This window comes from Procambarus clarkii, chromosome 43 (assembly GCF_040958095.1).
Source record: "Procambarus clarkii isolate CNS0578487 chromosome 43, FALCON_Pclarkii_2.0, whole genome shotgun sequence".
Lineage (NCBI taxonomy): Eukaryota > Metazoa > Arthropoda > Malacostraca > Decapoda > Cambaridae > Procambarus > Procambarus clarkii.
In genome coordinates this window covers 2820284-2843562 of record NC_091192.1, presented here as the reverse complement: position 1 = coordinate 2843562, position 23279 = coordinate 2820284, and the positions used below count along the sequence as shown (strand labels likewise).

Sequence of the window (23279 nt, the reverse complement as noted above, 5' to 3'; positions counted from 1 at the left end):
TGCACCCCATACTCATCCTGTGAGCGGTAGTTTATTGTGCACCCCATACTCATCCTGTGAGTGGTAGTTTATTGTGCACCCCATACTCATCCTGTGAGCGGTAGTTTATTGTGCACCCCATACTCATCCTGTGAGCGGTAGTTTATTGTGCACCCCATACTCATCCTGTGAGCGGTAGTTTATTGTGCACCCCATACTCATCCTGTGAGTGGTAGTTTATTGTGCACCCCATACTCATCCTGTGAGCGGTAGTTTATTGTGCACCCCATACTCATCCTGTGAGCGGTAGTTTATTGTGCACCCCATACTCATCCTGTGAGCGGTAGTTTATTGTGCACCCCATACTCATCCTGTGAGCGGTAGTTTATTGTGCACCCCATACTCATCCTGTGAGCGGTAGTTTATTGTGCACCCCATACTCATCCTGTGAGTGGTAGTTTATTGTGCACCCCATACTCATCCTGTGAGCGGTAGTTTATTGTGCACCCCATACTCATCCTGTGAGCGGTAGTTTATTGTGCACCCCATACTCATCCTGTGAGCGGTAGTTTATTGTGCACCCCATACTCATCCTATGAGCGGTAGTTTATTGTGCACCCCATACTCATCCTGTGAGCGGTAGTTTATTGTGCACCCCATACTCATCCTGTGAGCGGTAGTTTATTGTGCACCCCATACTCATCCTGTGAGCGGTAGTTTATTGTGCACCCCATACTCATCCTATGAGCGGTAGTTTATTGTGCACCCCATACTCATCCTGTGAGCGGTAGTTTATTGTGCACCCCATACTCATCCTGTGAGCGGTAGTTTATTGTGCACCCCATACTCATCCTGTGAGTGATAGTTTATTGTGCACCCCATACTCATCCTGTGAAGGATAGTATATTGTGCACCCCATACTCATCCTGTGAGCGGTAGTTTATTGTGCACCCCATACTCATCCTGTGAGCGGTAGTTTATTATGCACCCCATACTCATCCTATGAGTGGTAGTTTATTGTGCACCCCATACTCATCCTGTGAAGGATAGTATATTGTGCACCCCATACTCATCCTGTGAGCGGTAGTTTATTGTGCACCCCATACTCATCCTATCAGTGGTAGTTTATTGTGCACCCCATACTCATCCCGTGAAGGATAGTATATTGTGCACCCCATACTCATCCTGTGAGCGGTAGTTTATTGTGCACCCCATACTCGTCCTGTGAAGGATAGTATATTGTGCACCCCATACTCATCCTGTGAGCGGTAGTTTATTGTGCACCCCATACTCATCCTATGAGCGGTAGTTTATTGTGCACCCCATACTCATCCTGTGAGCGGTAGTTTATTGTGCACCCCATACTCATCCTGTGAGCGGTAGTTTATTGTGCACCCCATACTCATCCTGTGAGCGGTAGTTTATTGTGCACCACATTCTCATCCTATGAGTGGTAGTTTATTGTGCACCCCATACTCATCCTGTGAAGGATAGTATATTGTGCACCCCATACTCATCCTGTGAGCGGTAGTTTATTGTGCACCCCATACTCATCCTGTGAGCGGTAGTTTATTGTGCACCCCATACTCATCCTATGAGTGGTAGTTTATTGTGCACCCCATACTCATCCGGTGAAGGATAGTATATTGTGCACCCCATACTCATCCAGTGAGCGGTAGTTTATTGTGCACCCCATACTCATCCTGTGAGGGTAGTTTATTGTGCACCCCATACTCATCCTATGAGTGGTAGTTTATTGTGCACACCATACTCATCCTGTGAAGGATAGTATATTGTGCACCCCATACTCATCCTGTGAGCGGTAGTTTATTGTGCACCCCATACTCATCCTATGAGTGGTAGTTTATTGTGCACCCCATACTCATCCTGTGAAGGATAGTATATTGTGCACCCCATACTCATCCTGTGAGCTGTAGTTTATTGTGCACCCCATACTCATCCTGTGAGCGTTAGTTTATTGTGCACCCCATACTCATCCTGTGAGCGGTAGTTTATTGTGCACCCCATACTCATGTTGTGAGGTGTAATAACATTTTAATCATAAAAAGATTCAGAACTGCCAGTAAACTCCGTGTTTATACATGAAGAAGTCGGTTACATATCCCTATACAGATCTCTGCACTCTTATAAATACATTTGTTTAATATTTACTTATAAAATAAGTTTACCGCTAACAACTGGCTCTGCGGCTCATCGGTCTTAATGGACATAATATTTTGTTTACTGACAGTATTATTAAATATAATAACTGGAATATCGAGTTGAAATATGAAAAAACATAAAGCTTATATTTATTGATACAATTTGAATTGACTTTTTGTAGTGTCCGCCATTCTTGCTGAGCGGGTGAGCGCGTCAGTGGCCCGCTTAACATTCCTGGCAATAGATGGCGCACGCGGTCACTCGGCGGCCCGTCCCGCCACCTTACTCTCCTGGTTTACCGCACCGCCTAATTACCGTATAAATATATTTACATTTAGAAAATTACGATACTGACTTGAAACTCTAAGACTGAAAACTGGTTTGCCTCTCTTCAAGAAGGAATTGGCAGTCTCCGTGGTGTAGTGGAAAACACTCGCCTGGCGTTCCGCGAGCGCTATGTCATGGGTTCGTATCCTGGCCGGGGAGGATTTACTGGGCGCAATTCCTTAACTGTAGCCTCTGTTTAACGCAACAGTAAAATGTGTACTTGGATGAAAAAACGATTCTTCGCGGCAGGGGATCGTATTCCAGGGACCATAGGATTAAGGACTTGCCCGAAACGCTACGCGTACTAGTGGCTGTACATGAATGTAACAACTCTTGTATATATCTAAAAAAAAAAAAAAAAAAAAAAAAAAAAAAAAAAAAAAAAAGAATTTCTCAAAGAACAGCTACGATTATCAGTAAGATAATTATTTCCCCTGACCTAGTCTCAGTTCGACAGGCCTTGGTGGATGGACTTGACCAGAACAACGGAAACTCTTGGGCTGCCGGAGCAGGAGAGGTCCTAAACACACTACAATTAAAAAGCATGATTCTTGATAGAGGAGGTGATCAAGTACACCCAAACTACACTTGTGCCCCACCGTGGGAGGAGCCTACCTTCAAAATAGTAATAGAAAGTCTTCCGATGAAAAAGGCTGCCTGCGATCCGACAATCCTAAGGCGCATCATAGAAAAGCAAATGTATAGCATTGCAGCAGAACATGAGAGTGCTGGCGCTGCTCTTTGCACGGCCAGCGTACAGGCGTACTGGAGACTGGGAGGATCAGTATCATCAACACAAACTGAGCTGTTTGCCATACATCTTCTCAGGATTATCTCAAGATGATTTCGGGGCTTAGCGTCCCCGCGGCCCGGTCCTTGACCAGGCCTCCTTTTTGTTACACACCACCAGGAAACAGCCCGTAGCAGCTGTCTTAACTCCCAGGTACCTATTTGCTGTTAGGGGCATCAGGGTGAAAGAAACTCTGTCCATTTGTTTCCGCCTTCACCGGGATTCGAACCCGAAAGCTTACGACTACGAATCCCAAGCGCTGTCCACTCATCTGTCAGGCCCATACCATAGTATACCATACAATTGAATAAATCAAATAATAATGGCCTGAAATTAATTACAAAGGATCTGATGAACCTTATAGGTAGAACGAGAGCTTGGTACAAAAGGATTAAGAATGGGGGGAAGTCAGTTTAGAACAAGAATTCGTCCAACTGGTTAGAAATGTTAAAAAAAAAGAGATAAGGAGGGCAAAAAGGCACTATGAAGTTCACATAGCAGGGCAAGCAAAGACAAATCCTTAAGGTTTTTTCAGTTATATCGAACAAAGATTAGGGAAAGGATAGGTCCATTAAAAACTGAGACAGGTCAGATGACTGATAATGACGAAGAGATGAGAAATATTTTTAATAAATATTTTATCTCTGTATTTACTAAAGAGGAATTTAATACTATGCCTTCAGCCGAACAAGTCAATGCGGGCGGGGAAGAAGACAGGTTGACTAGTTTAGCAGTTACCAGGGAAGATGTTATTAAACAAATAGTAAAACTCAAGCAAAACAAATCCCCAGGGCCGGACAAAGTGTTTGCCAGGGTGCTTAAAGAATGCAAAGAGGAGCTTTGCGAGCCATTGTCTACCATATTTAATAAATCATTAGAATCAGGCAGAGTGCCAGAGTCATGGAAGGTTGCTAATGTGGTACCAATTTTCAAGAAAGAAGATAGATCACTTGCGTCAAACTATCGGCCAATTAACATAACGTCTATTGTAGGAAAGTTACGTGAATCGATATTTGCAAATACCATTATTCGGTTATTCACGATAACCTTGTTACTGTGATATTTAGGTCAAAGTTTTAAATAGAGTTGGGGTTTCCTACTGTTCCTTTCCTCTTCTGTTTTAGCACTGGTTTTAGTCTTGTTTTAATAACATTATCTTGGTGGTGTATATAGATGCACATTGTTCACAAGTGTGCATCACTTGTGAACAATGTAAAATCATTGTAGTCGCTGTGGAATTTGAATCTAATGCAGCTGCTGTCGCTGGATTAATGTTGAGTTTGATGCGCAGGGCTTCAGTTGCTTCACAGTCCAGTAAGTAAGGCAATAGAGGTGCCTCTGCATGTGTTCCTTGTGCTTTGTGTAAGTCATTTCTCTTTAGCTTGTTTCAACATTTCCCACTACTTTGGGTTGAACACTGCCATCATAAGTGGATAGTTCATTTTCCTGAGACTTCCATTAATGATACTCCATCCTCGTACTTTCTTCCCTCTCCGCTTCACTCCCCATTGTACTTCCTGCTTCACTCCCCATTGTACTTCCTGCTTCACTCCCCACTGTACTTCCTGCTTCACTCCCCATTGTACTTCCTGCTTCACTCCCCATTGTACTTCCTGCTTCACTCCCCACTGTACTTCCTGCTTCACTCCCCATTGTACTTCCTGCTTCACTCCCCATTGTACTTCCTGCTTCACTCCCCACTGTACTTCCTGCTTCACTCCCCACTGTACTTCCTGCTTCACTTCCCACTGTACTTCCTGCTTCACTCCCCATTGTACTTCCTGCTTCACTCCCCATTGTACTTCCTGCTTCACTCCCCATTGTACTTCCTGCTTCACTCCCCATTGTACTTCCTGCTTCACTCCCCATTGTACTTCCTGCTTCACTCCCCACTGTACTTCCTGCTTCACTCCCCACTGTACTTCCTGCTTCACTCCCCATTGTACTTCCTGCTTCACTCCCCACTGTACTTCCTGCTTCACTTCCCACTGTACTTCCTGCTTCACTCCCCATTGTACTTCCTGCTTCACTCCCCATTGTACTTCCTGCTTCACTCCCCATTGTACTTCCTGCTTCACTCCCCATTGTACTTCCTGCTTCACTCCCCACTGTACTTCCTGCTTCACTTCCCACTGTACTTCCTGCTTCACTCCCCACTGTACTTCCTGCTTCACTCCCCACTGTACTTCCTGCTTCACTCCCCACTGTACTTCCTGCTTCACTCCCCACTGTACTTCCTGCTTCACTTCCCACTGTACTTCCTGCTTCACTCCCCACTGTACTTCCTGCTTCACTCCCCACTGTACTTCCTGCTTCACTCCCCACTGTACTTCCTGCTTCACTTCCCACTGTACTTCCTGCTTCACTTCCCACTGTACTTCCTGCTTCACTCCCCACTGTACTTCCTGCTTCACTCCCCATTGTACTTCCTGCTTCACTCCCCATTGTACTTCCTGCTTCACTTCCCACTGTACTTCCTGCTTCACTCCCCACTGTACTTCCTGCTTCACTCCCCATTGTACTTCCTGCTTCACTCCCCATTGTACTTCCTGCTTCACTCCCCACTGTACTTCCTGCTTCACTCCCCATTGTACTTCCTGCTTCACTCCCCATTGTACTTCCTGCTTCACTCCCCATTGTACTTCCTGCTTCACTCCCCACTGTACTTCCTGCTTCACTCCCCACTGTACTTCCTGCTTCACTTCCCACTGTACTTCCTGCTTCACTGTACCGTCCGTGTGTATCATCCTGTAACGGGGGGGGGGGGGAAATGGCTCTCTTTAGTCCGTTATTCCACCCCCTAGTTAACTAACGAGGCCGGGGGAAACAGCTCTCTCTAGTCCGTTATCCCGCCCTCAGTTAGCTAACTATTCTAGAGCACCCCCAGAGTTCCTACGGCAACCTCTCTCGTTCAACATCTTGTAACCTAGGTATTTGATTACCTAGGTGCTATGACTACAAGGCGCCGTAACTTGATTAGCTACCCGCAACTCTAAGAGAACTCTAGAACATATTTCACTGCCACAAACGTATAAGAGAAACGAAAGGAGTTAGTTTAGTTCATTTATTATGCACCCCATACCCATCCCGTGGGCGGTAGTGGAAAGGGTTACAGAGGCACATAATGGGCTCAGGGACTGAATCCCACAATTCATTTAGTTAAGCTAGTTACAAACTTTAATATAAGTCGTCACATCAACAATGGGTTCGATATCGACCTCAAGTACAGGTTCTAAATTAAGCAACTGACATGTGGAGAGCTAGTGTCACAATTGATATGTTTGTCCTGCACACCGCCCCCCATCCAGTGGGCAGCGGTGGATAGGTTACAATCACTTAGTTACTACCTACAGTTAGCAAACTGGGGATATTTGGCTAAAATTTCTGGTAGCAGATTATTTTGAATGAAATATTTACACATCGCTGGAACATTGGTTATAGAATTGTCTCTAAGTTCACGTATCTTTTCGCACTCCATCACATAGTGACGGAGGGTGTGCGAATAATTTTGTTGACACAGTTTACATTTGGTCAGGTCTACATCAGCAGATAATGAGAATTCCCAGAGATACTTGTAACCGAGTCTAAGCCGAGCAGTAGTAACATCTAGAAGTCTGCTGATTTTATTGGATGATCCATAGATGTGTGGCTCCTCCTGCATGATAGTATGATGATAGATGGAATTACTGGTGTCAATTTCACTTTGCCTCAGATCTACAAGATCTTGTTGAAGTTCTCGGTGTACTGCTGCTCTCAGATTGCTCATTGACAATCCAAGGTTACACTCAACGGCTCCTTTAAAGGCAGATTCTTTGGCTAACTTATCAGCTCTATCATGCATTCGGAGGCCAACATGAGATGGAGACCACATGAAATGGACTCTGTTACCATCCTTAATATGAAGTAATTAGTGAGGGTTTGGGGTGAGAGAGGTAGAGAGGTGGGAGCAGCGAGGAGGGTCGTCAGTTGAAAGAGAGAGTTTGGAGAGGGGCGGAGGGAGAGGAGGTCGTGGTAGAGGTAGAAGGGTAGAGAGGTAGAAGTAGAAACGTAGATACTAGAAGTAGATAGTATCATAGTGCTGCCACCATCCATTCTTTAAGGTACATACAAGACAAGGAATGGAACTTGTCTGTATCACAATATTCTCAAAGATGTTTTTAAAAGGTCATTATTAGTGTGTTTCATCTGTATCACGTACTCATTAAAATCATGAAACCAGTAACCACAGAGGCTCCCTCATCTACACTCAAAAAGCTCTAGGGGACAAAGTTAAAGACAATTTAAACAATAAATTCATCAATTATATTTCACATGATAAGTATCATAAATTAAGCAATTCAACTTAATGTTCAAGATTAATATACAAAGTGAGTCATTATCCAAGAATTCGAGAACCCTACAACTGTCTGCCCCTGATCCTCACAAAACACTTGTAAACACGACTAAGTCACCTTCACATTCACTCACCGAGGACTGAGTCTAAGTTGAATAGAGAGGGGGGAGAGGGTCTGCAGTTGTCAGTCACCCCTCCTCCCACCCGGCCGACAGCCTATCTCGGCTGTGACTTGACTAACACTTGACTAACTCTCAGGTATCAATTTAGTGCTAGGTGAAAAGGTGCATTAGGTGAAAAGAAACGTACCTAAGTATTTCTGTTCTGCTCGGGAATCGAAGCGAGATGCCCCAATTGTTAGTCGAGAACGAAGCCAACTGTACTACAATATATACATATAGAAACACATACATACATACAATATAAGAATAGATCAACACAATACAAGCAGGCGAAGACAAGTTCCCGTGTATACACTCTCTTGTTGACACCGTCCACTCTCTTGTTGACACCGTCCACTCTTGTTGACACCGTCCACTCTTGTTGACACCGTCCACTCTCTTGTTGACACCGTCCACTCTTGTTGACACCGTCCACTCTTGTTGACACCGTCCACTCTCTTGTTGACACCGTCCACTCTTGTTGACACCGTCCACTCTTGTTGACACCGTCCACTCTCTGGTTGACACCGTCCACTCTCTTGTTGACACCGTCCACTCTTGTTGACACCGTCCACTCTCTTGTTGACACCGTCCACTCTCTTGTTGACACCGTCCACTCTCTGGTTGACACCGTCCACTCTCTGGTTGACACCGTCCACTCTCTTGTTGACACCGTCCACTCTCTTGTTGACACCGTCCACTCTTGTTGACACCGTCCACTCTCTTGTTGACACCGTCCACTCTTGTTGACACCGTCCACTCTCTTGTTGACACCGTCCACTCACTTGTTGACACCGTCCACTCTTGTTGACACCGTCCACTCTTGTTGACACCGTCCACTCTCTTGTTGACACCGTCCACTCTTGTTGACACCGTCCACTCTCTTGTTGACACCGTCCACTCTCTTGTTGACACCGTCCACTCTTGTTGACACCGTCCACTCTCTTGTTGACACCGTCCACTCTTGTTGACACCGTCCACTCTCTTGTTGACACCGTCCACTCTCTTGTTGACACCGTCCACTCTCTTGTTGACACCGTCCACTCTCTTGTTGACACCGTCCACTCTCTTGTTGACACCGTCCACTCTCTTGTTGACACCGTCCACTCTCTTGTTGACACCGTCCACTCTCTTGTTGACACCGTCCACTCTTGTTGACACCGTCCACTCTCTTGTTGACACCGTCCACTCTCTTGTTGACACCGTCCACTCTCTTGTTGACACCGTCCACTCTCTTGTTGACACCGTCCACTCTTGTTGACACCGTCCACTCTCTTGTTGACACCGTCCACTCTCTTGTTGACACCGTCCACTCTTGTTGACACCGTCCACTCTCTTGTTGACACCGTCCACTCTCTGGTTGACACCGTCCACTCTCTTGTTGACACCGTCCACTCTTGTTGACACCGTCCACTCTTGTTGACACCGTCCACTCTCTTGTTGACACCGTCCACTCTCTTGTTGACACCGTCCACTCTTGTTGACACCGTCCACTCTTGTTGACACCGTCCACTCTCTGGTTGACACCGTCCACTCTTGTTGACACCGTCCACTCTCTTGTTGACACCGACCACTCTCTTGTTGACACCGTCCACACTTGTTGACACCGTCCACTCTCTGGTTGACACCGTCCACTCTTGTTGACACCGTCCACTCTCTTGTTGACACCGTCCACTCTCTGGTTGACACCGTCCACTCTTGTTGACACCGTCCACTCTCTTGTTGACACCGTCCACTCTCTGGTTGACACCGTCCACTCTTGTTGACACCGTCCACTCTCTTGTTGACACCGACCACTCTCTTGTTGACACCGTCCACTCTTGTTGACACCGTCCACTCTCTTGTTGACACCGTCCACTCTTGTTGACACCGTCCACTCTCTTGTTGACACCGTCCACTCTCTTGTTGACACCGTCCACTCTTGTTGACACCGTCCACTCTTGTTGACACCGTCCACTCTCTGGTTGACACCGTCCACTCTTGTTGACACCGTCCACTCTCTTGTTGACACCGACCACTCTCTTGTTGACACCGTCCACTCTTGTTGACACCGTCCACTCTCTTGTTGACACCGTCCACTCTTGGTGACACCGTCCACTCTTGTTGACACCGTCCACTCTCTGGTTGACACCGTCCACTCTTGTTGACACCGTCCACTCTCTGGTTGACACCGTCCACTCTTGTTGACACCGTCCACTCTCTTGTTGACACCGTCCACTCTTGTTGACACCGTCCACTCTCTTGTTGGCACCATCCATTCTCTTGTTGACACCGTCCACTCTCTTGTTGACACCATCCACTCTCTTGTTGACACCGTCCACTCTTGTTGACACCGTCCACTCTCTTGTTGACACCGTCCACTCTTGTTGACACCGTCCACTCTTGTTGACACCGTCCACTCTCTGGTTGACACCGTCCACTCTTGTTGACACCGTCCACTCTTGTTGACACCATCCACTCTTGTTGACACCGTCCACTCTCTTGTTGACACCGTCCACTCTTGTTGACACCGTCCACTCTTGTTGACACCATCCACTCTCTTGTTGACACCGTCCACTCTTGTTGACACCGTCCACTCTCTTGTTGACACCGTCCACTCTCTTGTTGACACCGTCCACTCTTGTTGACACCGTCCACTCTCTTGTTGACACCGTCCACTCTCTTGTTGACACCGTCCACTCTCTGGTTGACACCGTCCACTCTCTGGTTGACACCGTCCACTCTTGTTGACACCGTCCACTCTCTTGTTGACACCGTCCACTCTCTTGTTGACACCATCCACTCTCTTGTTGACACCGTCCACTCTTGTTGACACCGTCCACTCTTGTTGACACCGTCCACTCTCTGGTTGACACCGTCCACTCTTGTTGACACCGTCCACTCTCTTGTTGACACCGTCCACTCTCTTGTTGACACCGTCCACTCTTGTTGACACCGTCCACTCTCTGGTTGACACCGTCCACTCTTGTTGACACCGTCCACTCTCTTGTTGACACCGTCCACTCTCTTGTTGACACCGTCCACTCTCTGGTTGACACCGTCCACTCTTGTTGACACCGTCCACTCTCTTGTTGACACCGTCCACTCTCTTGTTGACACCGTCCACTCTTGTTGACACCGTCCACTCTTGTTGACACCGTCCACTCTCTGGTTGACACCGTCCACTCTTGTTGACACCGTCCACTCTTGTTGACACCGTCCACTCTTGTTGACACCGTCCACTCTCTTGTTGACACCGTCCACTCTTGTTGACACCGTCCACTCTTGTTGACACCGTCCACTCTCTGGTTGACACCGTCCACTCTCTGGTTGACACCGTCCACTCTTGTTGACACCGTCCACTCTCTTGTTGACACCGTCCACTCTCTTGTTGACACCGTCCACTCTCTTGTTGACACCGTCCACTCTCTTGTTGACACCATCCACTCTCTTGTTGACACCGTCCACTCTTGTTGACACCGTCCACTCTCTTGTTGACACCGTCCACTCTTGTTGACACCGTCCACTCTTGTTGACACCGTCCACTCTCTTGTTGACACCGTCCACTCTTGTTGACACCGTCCACTCTTGTTGACACCGTCCACTCTCTTGTTGACACCGTCCACTCTTGTTGACACCGTCCACTCTCTGGTTCACACCCCTGTGCTAGTAATGGGGGCCCCTCTCCCGTGCTGGTCTCCAGGGCCCTCCCGAGTGCTAGTGACGGGGTCCCTCCCCTGTGACGGTTGGGAGGGGGGGAGGGTTATCCGTGATCATCACTGGCGGGAAAGGTGTTCCGGGCGCTACCGCCAACTTGTGGTCGTTTTCTGAACTAAAATCGGCCGGTGTCGGAAACCTTCCCCGCCGACAATATTTACCCTAAAAGTCCCATATTGTGTATAAATTGTAGCACGTAGGTGCATTGATTACTGCGTGATGCTGGCGTTTAGTGAGCGCCTCCGTCAGGACCAGAGGTAGTGGCAGGCAGCCAATATTGTGTTGTCCTGCTGCCCTCCGGTATAGTCCTCGGGTGATGTCCTCCATCCTCCTGTCTCTGTATTTACTCTTTATATTTACTGTTTGTGCCTGCGGGATGGAACTGTTAGCTCTTGGACCCCGCCTTTCTAACCCTTGATTGTCTAATGTACTGACTCCTAATATAATTTTTTTCATTACACTGTATAGTTATTACATCTCTATTACATATCAACATCTCTGATATTACATTTGCGCCTTTATAGCTATTACACAAGCCAGATTTACACTCTGGCTTCCTCTCCACTGACACAATTAATTATTATTATATATACATTATTACATACATTTATTGCTCTCAATAGCACACATCCTTAGTTTGCTGTCTGACTCCCAGGTACCTGTTAATTGCTAAGTGAACAGATGCATCAGGTGAAAAAAACTCGGCACGTTTGTTTCTGCCTCGGCAGGGAATCGAACCCGGGCCTTTAGGACTACGACTCACTGGTTGTGTGCGCGATACAAGTATGAGTATTGTACTTACCTATTTGTGTCTATAGGATCGAGCTCTAGCTTTTGGATCCCGCTTTTCTAACCGTTGGTTGTCTAATGCAATGACTCCCGGCCTATTTCCCTAACATACCTGCTTTTATAAATATGAATGGAGTTAGCCTCTACAACCTGCTCCTTTAGTTCATTACATTTACTCACTATCCTCACGCTAAAAGAAAACTTTCTAACATCTCTATGACACATCTGAGTCTCAAGCTTCCATCCGTGTCCCTTTGTTCTATTGATATTCATTGTAAACATTTCCTCTCTTTCCACCTTGTCAATCCCTGTTAGTATTTTATACGTCAGTATCATGTCCCCCTCTCCCTCCTCCTTTCTAACGTCGTCAGGTTTAGTTTCTTCAATCTGTCTTCGTACCTCATCCCTCGCAGCTTTGGGACGAGTCTCGTTGCAAACTTCTGCACCTTTTCGAACAGAAGTTTCTTTTTTTTTTGCCTTATGTGTTTTTTAAGATGGGGCTCCACGATGGGTCGGCATACTCTGAGACTGGCCTCACACAGGTGGTATACAATGATCTAAAAGCCTCCTTAATCAAGTTTCTGAAGGATGCTCTGACTTTTGCTAGAGTAGAGTATGCGTCTGACATTATTCTATTTATATGTGCCTATGTGTGACGCAGGTGTGTGTAAGAGAGATAGGTGTGACGCGGGAGAGTGTTAGGGAAGTGGGTGTGATGCAGGTTTGTGTAAGGGAGATATGATGCAGGTGTGCTTAAGAGAGAGAGATTGGTGTGACGCAGATATGCGTGACACAGGTGTGTGTGTCAGGGGGTAGATCTGTTTCTTTGCTCGGTAATATGTTTCTTGTTTGTAATGTGTCTATATCTTATCTGATAAGAGAAAGGGGTGACGCCAAGGAAAATGAGACTCGCGTCCCTAAAACGTATTTTTATTTTTTAATATTTTTGAATATTCAAAAATACTTTAAAACTTTAAACTCCTCCTACTTTAAAACATACATCAACCTCTCACCTTGAACTACGCCTTTCACGCCAAAAAACGCAATTAATTAACCCTTAAACCTCAAATTGTCCGAACGATCTTCTGTTCTATTCCTCGAGGTCCACTATCAAATACATCTGTCTGGGTCCTCCAAAATCAGATTAGGTACCCCATGCAGTTCCTCCAAGCTGCTGTATCTGAAGTCTTCCTCGAATGTCAGTGAAGCTCTCTCACACGGCTTCACACAGAAGACGTGTCGCTCCCTACACTACTTGAAGATTCGCTATGTCCATGAAGTTCCACTCTTCACTCGAAGTCCTGCACCACCTTGCAGTTTAGCTCCCACAATAAGTTTCAGCTCACACTTAGAGTTCAGCATACACTCCTCCTTTGGTACGAAGTTCCTTCACCAACTTCTCCCACACAAACCGCAGGGATCTATGACGTAGGGGCGCTCAAAGCGCTCATACAGGCCGCCCACAAAAATTGCTATAGGACTGCTTCACAAAGCTTCCTCTAGTCCTGACTTGAGTACATGGAGTCGTCCAGCAGGTACCACAACTTAAACGCCTGCTTACTTCCTTCCTCTTGAAGGAGCACTCACAATTAGAGTTCCACAAAGGGGCGACCGACACACACTTCCAGGTCGCCTCTAATTTATCACAATCACAGAGAAATGGTGAACTAAGTCCCCAACAGCTCCCTCACACTTACAAACAAGCAGCCTTTGCTCCACCACTAACACAGGGGGGGATTATATTTTTCCTTCTCCCAGAAGATCAACAATGTACAACCACCTCTGATGACTGCTGTAGCTCAAGTGAGGTCGCATCACCAAAGATTCACCATCTCATTTCATGTCACTTATTTGAATGTTCATTCTCTGCTAGTATTCCTAAATCATTCACTGATGTTTATTATATATTTAATATTTACATCTTTCCTCTGACCTCTTAATAAGGTCCAGAAGGCAGAATAACTCTCACAAAGGTAGACTCGTTCCACCCAGGCTACATGGGGTCATAACACTCGCTTCTCCCAGACCTTCCCCTTCACAGTGACTCGCTGTCTTCTGTTGCTGGGGTACTCCCCTTATCCATTAGAGTACCTTCCTTATCACTCCTGCCTGCATCTAAGCAGGCAGGAGTGATAAGAAAGCAGTTTGCAAAAATAAGCAGTTTGCACACCAATCTCTTTCTTGCCTGATTTTTGTTGCCTGGTCATAAAATTAAATTACTCCCGGGAGGCATGATTTGCCATCCCTGAACCCATGCTGATGCTGTGTTACAAAGTTCTTTCGCTCCTGGCCTATCCAGATGTTCCACTAGTTCTTTTTTCGCACAATCTTCTCCATCATCTTGCATAATATGCAAGTTAGGGACACTGGCCTGTAGTTCAGTGCCTCCTGTTTATCACTCTGCTTGAGTTTCGAAACTACATTAGCAGTCTTCCAAATTTTTGGCAGTTCACCTGTTACCAGTGATTTGTTATACACCATGGAGAGTGGCAGGCACAGAGATTCTGCTCATTCCTTTAGTAGCGATGGTGAGATTCCATCAGAGTCTATAGCCTTTGTCACTTCCAACTCTAGCAGATGATTCTTCACCTCTCCCTTGGTAATCACAAGCTCCTCTAATGGTGTCTGGTTAGATATTTTCTCTCGCCTATCTCTGAAACTTTTCCTTGCTTTAATGTGAAGACGTCCTAAAATTTCTTACTGAGTTCCTCGTACATTTTTTTTGTCGTTTGTAGTGAATCTGTCTGCCTCCTTCCTCAGTTTTATTATCTGTTCCTTCACTGTTATTTTTCTCCTAATGTGGCTGTGCAGCAATTTAGGTTAAGTCTGTGCCTTGCTTACTATGTCGTTTTCGTACTGCCCTTCTGCCTCTCTTCTCACCCTGATGTATTCATTCCTGGCACTTTGGTATCCTTCTCTGCTTTTAAGTGTCCTGTTACTTCTATAGTTTCTCCACGCCCTTTCACTTAGTTGCTTTGTAAGCTTGCACCTCTGATTAAGCCATGCGTTTCTCATCTGCATTTCATTTTTTTTCCTTTTGGATCGGGATAAACTTGTCTGCTGCCTCCTTTCACTTCTGTGTGATGTATTCTATCATGTTTTGGGCCGTCTTTCTCCTGATCTCTGTTTCCCATATTATATCTATTAGGAATTTTCTTATCTCCACATAGTTTCCTTATGGAATCCCACCCATTTGTTTTCAGGTCCTCTTCCTTGAGTACATTAACCTTCTTCGACCAGATACTCAAACGTCAGTACACTGTGGTCGCTCATGCCTACTGGGGCCTCAAAACCGATTTCCCTTATGTTGAAGTCGTTCAGAGTGAAGACTAGGTCGAGTCTTGCTGGTTCATCGTTTCCCCGCATTCTTGTGGGTTCTCTGACATTCTGGCTTAAAAGAGTTGTAGTTGCCATCTCCAATAGTTTAGCTCTCCATATTTCCTCTCCTCCATGCGGTTCCTCGTTCTCCCAGTCTGATGGGATTGAGTACTACAGATGTTGGGTGTAGCATGTTTGGAGCAGATGCTCTTTTGTTTATGATCTTGTAAATAGTAAGTTATGTACCTTATAATTGTTTTGTTGTTGTTGTTGGTTGTTGACAATAAACCATGTGATCGAAGATTGTTTCTCTTCCGCCTTCAAACGTAACAGTAGCGACGAGTGTTATTAAACACCTCAGGCAGAGTGCCTGGGTACGAGACGAGGTGTGAGGATCAGGAGAGAGCAGGGTATGTCGTGTAGACGGGTGGACGCTTATTATTTTATTATTAACATCTTCATTGACAAAATTAATTACAATTTTGCCTAATCTGAGGATTTCGATTAAGTCTTATTAAAGTGAGGATAATTCTGGTATTCACTGTCACGCAGGACAGAGGGTCATACTCAAAACAATAGGTCTAAACTGTAGGCTGAAGCACATATATATCATGGTTACAATCAATGTTTTAATGTATGGATATGTGAAAACAACTTTCTATTGTGCACTGCCACACAAGGGCAGGGATGGGGTCATAAGTGATGCAGCTTAGAAGTAATATAAATAAAAATTGTTCTTCATTCTTTAAAATGGACAAGCAAATTTTGGATAAATTGTTAGGATGTCGTCCAGAACACCTGAGTCAATAAAATAGTTACACAGTTGGTGGTACGCTTGGCATACAACAGTTGAGTTGTGCAACCCATCGTGACCATGGCTACCCCGCTCATTTCAATGGAGCCATTTAATACTACCAAGATCTCGTTGAACCTGTGGCTCAGCCTGCTGGAAGCAAACTTTTAGTATCGTGAGATTAAGGATGACGCCAACAAGAAAGTGGTACTCTTAGTTTCACTGGGTTCTGAAGTATATAGTGTTCTCGGTAACTTGTGTGCACCAGAGCTACCCCACACGAAGACCTCTGTAGACCTGAATACCCTGCTTAAACGTCATTATGTAGTGAAACCTTCATATCACAGGAGCTTGATGGATTTCCAGAAGAGGACAAAAAATCAGCAGAAATCCGTACAGGATTTATATGTGGACTTGAAGGCGTTGGCAAACCTCTGCAACTTCGAAGCACAGTTGGACGGCCGGGTGCGGGACCAGTTGTTCATGTAGCATGTTTGGAGCAGATGCTCTTTTGTTTATGATCTTGTAAATAGTAAGTTTACCTTATAATTGTTTTGTTGTTGTTGTTGGTTGTTGACAATAAACCATGTGGACGAAGATTGTTCCTTTTTCACTTTCAAACATAACACAGTCTCTCCTTCCGTGATTGAAGTCCTCCACGATGAACAGATGGGATCGATTTCTACAGGCAGCAGAGGCTGCCCTCTCAATTATATTATTAACTGCAATGTTGTTTCTGTCATATTCTTGCCTGGGTCTTCTGTCGTTTGGTGGAGGGTTATATATCACCGCTGCTACTACTCTTGGTCCTCCCATCGTCATGGTGCCTGTTATGTAATCGCTGAACCTCTTGCAGCCTGGGATAACCATCTCCTTGAAACCCCATTCCTTTCTCATGATTAGGGGCACTCTACCTCCTCCCCTCTCTTTCCTTATTACAGTGTAGTCCTGGAGAAACTCTGCATTCATTATGATTCCTGAGAGTTTTGTTTCTGTGAGTCCAATTACATCTGGGTTTACTTCTTGTATTCTTTCCTTAAGTTCACTTACCGTGCTTGTAATCCCATCTATGTTCGAGTACATCACCTTGAAGCTAACTCTTTTCTGTCCATCCTCAGTTTTTGTTGATTTCTCTGAAGTAGGGAAGCAGGGAGAGGTCCGGGATGGGAAAGGGGAAGAGGGGGGACCGGACCTGGGTTGTGAGGGAGGCTAAAAGGAAGGGGGGACCTGTGTTTTGAGGGGGCTGGGAGGATCTGGTATGGAGAGGGGGCGAAGGGAGGGCTTGGGGGGTGGGGGAGAAGGGAGGGCTTTAGAAGGAGGGAGGGAGAGGAGTGTATGGGTGGCTTGGGGGGGGGGGGGAAGGGAGGGCTTGAATGTGTGTGTGTGTGTGCTCACCTAGTTGTGCTTGCGGAGGGGTTGAGCTTTCGCTCTTTAGTCCCACCTCTCAACCATCAATTAACTGGTTAACCTTTTCTCGTAGCTTATACCTCTCAGCTCCGGGACTAGTCTGTTGGCATACCTCTGAACATTCTCTAGCTTTATCTTGTGTTTAACAAGGTATGGACTCCAGGCTGGAGCTGCATATTCCAGGATTGGTCTGACATAAGTGGTATGCAAGGTTTTGAACGATTCCTTACACAAGTTTCTAAAGGCAGTTCTTATGTTGGCCAATCTAGCATATGCTACTGATGATATCCTTTTGATGTGGGCCTCTGGGGATAGGTTCGGTGTGATATATCTTTCTCTTTATTTGACTCTTGCAGGATTTCATCTCCCAGATGGTACCTTGTGTTCAGCCTTTTGCTCCCTTCGCCTAATTTCATTACTTTACACTTTCCTGAGTTGATCTTTAGTAGCCATTTCCTAGACCATTACTCCAGTTTGTCCAGGTCATCCTGTAGTCTCTGTCTATCTTCATCTTTCTTGATTCTTCTCATAAATTTTGCATCATCAGCAAACATTGAGAGGAATGAGTCTATACCCTCTAGAAGATGGTTTACATATATTAGAAATAGGATGGGTCCAAGTATAGAGCCCTGTGGGTCTCTGCTGGTGACATCCTGCTTTGTGTATGTGGTCCTCCTGTGAATAGTGTGAATAGTCCTCCTGTGTGTATGTGTGTATACTCACCAAGTTGTGCTTGCGAGGATGTGATGTGTGATGTGTGTGTGTATATTCACCTAGTTATGCTTACGGGGGTTGAGCTCTGCTCTTTCGACCCGCTTCTCAACTGTCAATCAACTGTTACTAACTACTTTTTTTTCTCCCACACCACACACACACACCCCAGGAAGCAGCCCGTGACAGCTGACTAACTCGCAGGTTAGTCAGCTGTTAGTACTTATTTACTGATAGGTAACAGGGGCATCAGGGTGAAATAAACTTTGCCCATTGTGTCTCGCAGGCGGCGGGAATCGAACCCGCGACCACAGGATCACGCGTCCAGTCAGCCACTGACCCCCCTGGCTGGTGGCTGTGTGCGTGCGTGTGTGTGTGTGTGTGTGTGTGTGTGTGTGTGTGTGTGTGTGTGTGTGTGTGTGTGTGTGTGTGTGTGTGTGTGTGTGTGTGTGTGTGTGTGTGTGTGTGTATGTGTGTGTGTACTCACCTATATGTACTCACCTATATGTGCTTGCAGGATCGAGCATTGACTCTTGGATCCCGCCTTTCTAGCTATCGGTTGTTTACAGCAATGACTCCTGTCCCATTTCCCTATCATACCTAGTTTTAAAAGTATGAATAGTATTTGCTTCCACAACCTGTTCCCCAAGTGCATTCCATTTTTCCACTACTCTCACGCTAAAAGAAAACTTCCTAACATCTCTGTGACTCATCTGAGTTTCCAGTTTCCACCCATGTCCCCTCGTTCTGTTATTATTACGTGTGAACATTTGATCTATTTCCACTTTGTCAATTCCCCTGAGTATTTTATATGTCCCTATCATATCTCCTCTCTCCCTTCTTTTCTCTAGTGTCGTAAGGTTCAGTTCCTTCAGCCGCTCTTCATATCCCATCCCTCGTAGCTCTGGGACAAGCCTCGTCGCAAACCTCTGAACCTTCTCCAGTTTCTTTATGTGTTTCTTCAGGTGGGGGCTCCATGATGGCGCGGCATACTCTAAGACGGGTCTCACGTAGGCAGTGTAAAGCGCCCTAAAAGCTTCCTCATTTAGGTTTCTGAATGAAGTTCTAATTTTCGCCAGTGTAGAGTACGCTGCTGTCGTTATCCTATTTATATGTGCCTCAGGAGTTAGATTAGGTGTCACATCCACTCCCAGGTCTCTTTCTCGAATCGTTACAGGTAGGCTGTTCCCCTTCATTGTGTACTGTCCCTTTGGTCTCCTGTCACCTGATCCCATTTCCATAACTTTACATTTACTGGTGTTAAACTCCAGTAGCCATTTCTCTGACCATCTCTGCAGCCTGTTTAAGTCCTCTTGGAGGATCCTACAATCCTCGTCTGTCACAACTCTTCTCATTAATTTTGCGTCATCTGCAAACATTGACATGTATGACTCCACTCCTGTAAACATATCATTTACGTAAATTAGAAAGAGGATTGGTCCCAGCACCGATCCTTGAGGTACTCCACTTGTTACTGTTCGCCAGTCCGACTTTTCGCCCCTTACCATTACCCTCTGGCTCCTTCCTGTTAGGTAGTTCTTCACCCATACTAGGGCCTTTCCGCTTACTCCTGCCTGCCTCTCAAGTTTGTATAGCAGTCTCATGTGCGGTACCGTATCAAAGGCCTTTTGGCAGTCAAGAAATATGCAGTCTGCCCAGCCTTCTCTGTCCTGCCTTATCCTTGTTACTTTATCATAGAATTCTAAAAGGTTTGTTAGGCATGATTTCCCTGTCCAGAACCCATGTTGGTGCTTGTTTACAAACCCAATGCTCTCCAGGTGCTCAACAAGTCTTAGCCTAATTATTCTTTCAAGTATTTTGCAGGGGATGCTTGTCAGTGATACGGGTCTGTAGTTAAGTGCCTCCTCCCTATCCCCCTTCTTGAAAATCGGTACGACATTTGCCTTCTTCCAGCAACTGGGCAATTCTCCCGACATAAGTGACTCATTGAAGATCATTGCCAGAGGCATGCTGAGAGCCTGCGCTGCCTCTTTAAGTATCCACGGTGATACTTTGTCTGGTCCAACAGCTTTATTTGCATCCAGTGTTGTCAACTGTTTCATTACATCCTCTGCTGTCACCTCTATATCTGATAGTCTTTCATCTTGGGTAATCTCTTCTAACAATGGGAGCTGCTCAGGCTCGGTAGTGAACACTCCATGGAATTTTGCATTCAGTACCTCGCAGATTTCCTTGTCGCTTTCTGTATATGCCCCTTCTGTTTTCCTCAGTCTTGTCACTTGGTCATTTACCGACATCTTCCTTCTTATATGGCTATGGAGTAATTTTGGTTGCTTTTTCGCTTTGACTGCAATATCGTTCTCATAATTTCTTTCCGACACTCGTCTTATGTTAATGTAATCATTCCTAGCTCTGTTACATCTAATCCTGTTGTCCTCTGTCCTTTGTCTTCTGTACTTCCTCCACTCCCTCCTGCTTCTCACCTTTGCTTCCTGACACTGTCTATTAAACCATGGGTTATTATATTCCCTCCTGCTTTTTTCCTTTATTGTTGGAATAAATCTATCTTCAGCCTCCTTGCATTTCAATATGACTTGGTTCATCATACCTTGCACTGTTTTTCCTCTAAGTTCTTCCTCCCACTGCACTTCTCCCAGGTAGTCCCTTATCCTTCTGTAGTCCCCTTTTCTGTAATCAAGTCTTCTGTGTGTGTGTGTGTGTGTGTGTGTGTGTGTGTGTGTGTGTGTGTGTGTGTGTGTGTGTGTGTGTGTGTGTGTGTGTGTGTGTGTGTGTATGTGTGTGTGTGTGTGTGTGTGTGTGTGTGTGTGTGTGTGTGTGTGTGTGTGTGTGTGTGTGTGTGTGTGTGTGGGTGTGTGTGTGTGTGTGTGTGTGTGTGTGTGTGTGTGTGTGTGTGTGTGTGTGTGTGTGTGTGTGTGTGTGTGGGTGTGTGTGTGTGTGTGTGTGTGTGTGTGTGTGTGTGTGTGTGTGTGTGTGTGTGTGTGTGTGTATTCACCTAGTTGTGCATGCGGGGGTTGAGCTTTGCTCTTTCGGCCCGCCTCTCAACTGTCAATCAACTGTTTACTAACTACTTTTTTTCACACCACATACACACACACACATCCCAGGAAGCAGCCCGTGACAGCTGTCTAACTCCCAGGTACCTATTTACTGCTAGTTAACAGGAGCATCAGGGTGAGGGAAACTCTGCCCATTTATTTTCCGCCGGCGGCGAGGATCAAACCCCAGTCCCTAGGTCCACGAGTCTAGGGCGCTGTCCACTCAGCTACCAGCCCCCCAGTGTGTGTATGTGTATTCACCTAGTTGTATTCATCTAATTGTGCTTGCGGGGGGGGGGGGGGGATTGAGCTCTGGCTCTTTCGGCCTGCCTCTCAATTGTCAACAAACTTTTTTCTTTCTTTTTTTTCACACACACACACACACACACACGCACACACATACACATACACACAGGGACACAGACCTCAGAGATAAGTCTGTACAGGGTATGATGGACTATGTTACCCAAAAGTGTCAGGAGGCAGTAAACAGGTTCATCCCGGCCCAAAGGGAAAAATCCGAGAAGCAACAAAAGAATCCATGGTATAATAGGGCATGTATGGAAGCGAAGAAACTGAACAAAAGGGCGTGGAGGAATGTTGACCTACCTGGCACTAAGCTGAGTAGACGCAGGCTAACAGTAAGGAAAGAGCAAGAAAAATTCTTTATAGACATCATGGAACATTGGTATAACAATTATGAGCCTGAGAATGTACAACAGTTTTATGATGACCTCATAAATAATACCTATGAGGCCATCAAAAATAGTGAGTTACGCCAAACAAAAAGAAGTACTGGTAAACAGGTCAGACACAACCAGTACTATGATGATGCTAAACTGAAAGAGCTTAAATCAATTGCTAGACAGACAGGTAAAGCATATAAGAGCCTTAGAACTCCTCAAATGTTAAAACTGTTTCAGGCCGCGCTTGCAGCGGCAAGGGAGAGAATGACTGAACTCTGACAAAATGAATGGGAGGGTTTTGTTAGTGGACTTAACCTGCATACTTCCCTGGGCAAAGCCTGGAAAGGCATAAACAAAATTATTGGTAAAAATTGTAGACAAGTTTCACACCCAAACCCGCTACAGAAAGCCAATCAGTTAATTGCAAAATGGGCTCAGGTTTCCAGCCTTGGAATGTTACCAGCTAGCACTAGGGAGAAATTGCAGGCGAGATCCACAGACAGAAATTCTCTCATAAATTTCATGTTGAGCAAGCAACATGATGAATGTGATGTTCCATATACAGATTATGAATGGGATGCAGCCCTCTCCAGGGGCAGTAGCACTGCTCCTGGTGAGGACGGTATCACCTATGATATTCTAAGACTCCTACATCGTGTACCCGGTAACCCATTATTAGAATTGTTTAATGCCAGCTATGTCACTGGGCAGTTGCCTGAATCATGGACCACCAGTCTTACTGTACCTGTACCAAATCCTGGCCAACCTGATGCTTTCCGTCCCATCTCACTGACCAGTTGCATGTGCAAAACCTTTGAGAGAATGGTGCTTAATAGATTATTGTATAGAGTTAAAGAGCACATGTCACCTGATATCAATGGTTTCACACATGGTAAAAATGTACACAACTGTATCACAACCTTTCTTACTGTTCATGGAGATAAAAGGCACAAGTACACAACATTTCTTGATTTAAAAAATGCCTTTGATATTGCTAATAGGGAAGTGATTATGTATGAATTAGCGAGAATGGATATAGGGGGACATTTATTACAATGGATACGGGGATATCTTACCAACCGGAAGTCCTCTGCACTGTTCCAAGGCTA

The 23279-nt window shown here is 45.6% G+C and overlaps 1 protein-coding gene across 1 annotated transcript; it reads right to left on the bottom strand.

Moving 5' to 3' along the window:
- Positions 1-4717: 4717 nt before the first annotated feature.
- Positions 4718-5896, bottom strand: LOC138350059 (uncharacterized). The gene has a single exon (XM_069300341.1). It carries the CDS (start codon positions 5894-5896, stop codon positions 4718-4720), a length of 1179 nt encoding a protein of 392 aa, XP_069156442.1.
- Between the last annotated feature and the right edge of the window lie 17383 nt (positions 5897-23279).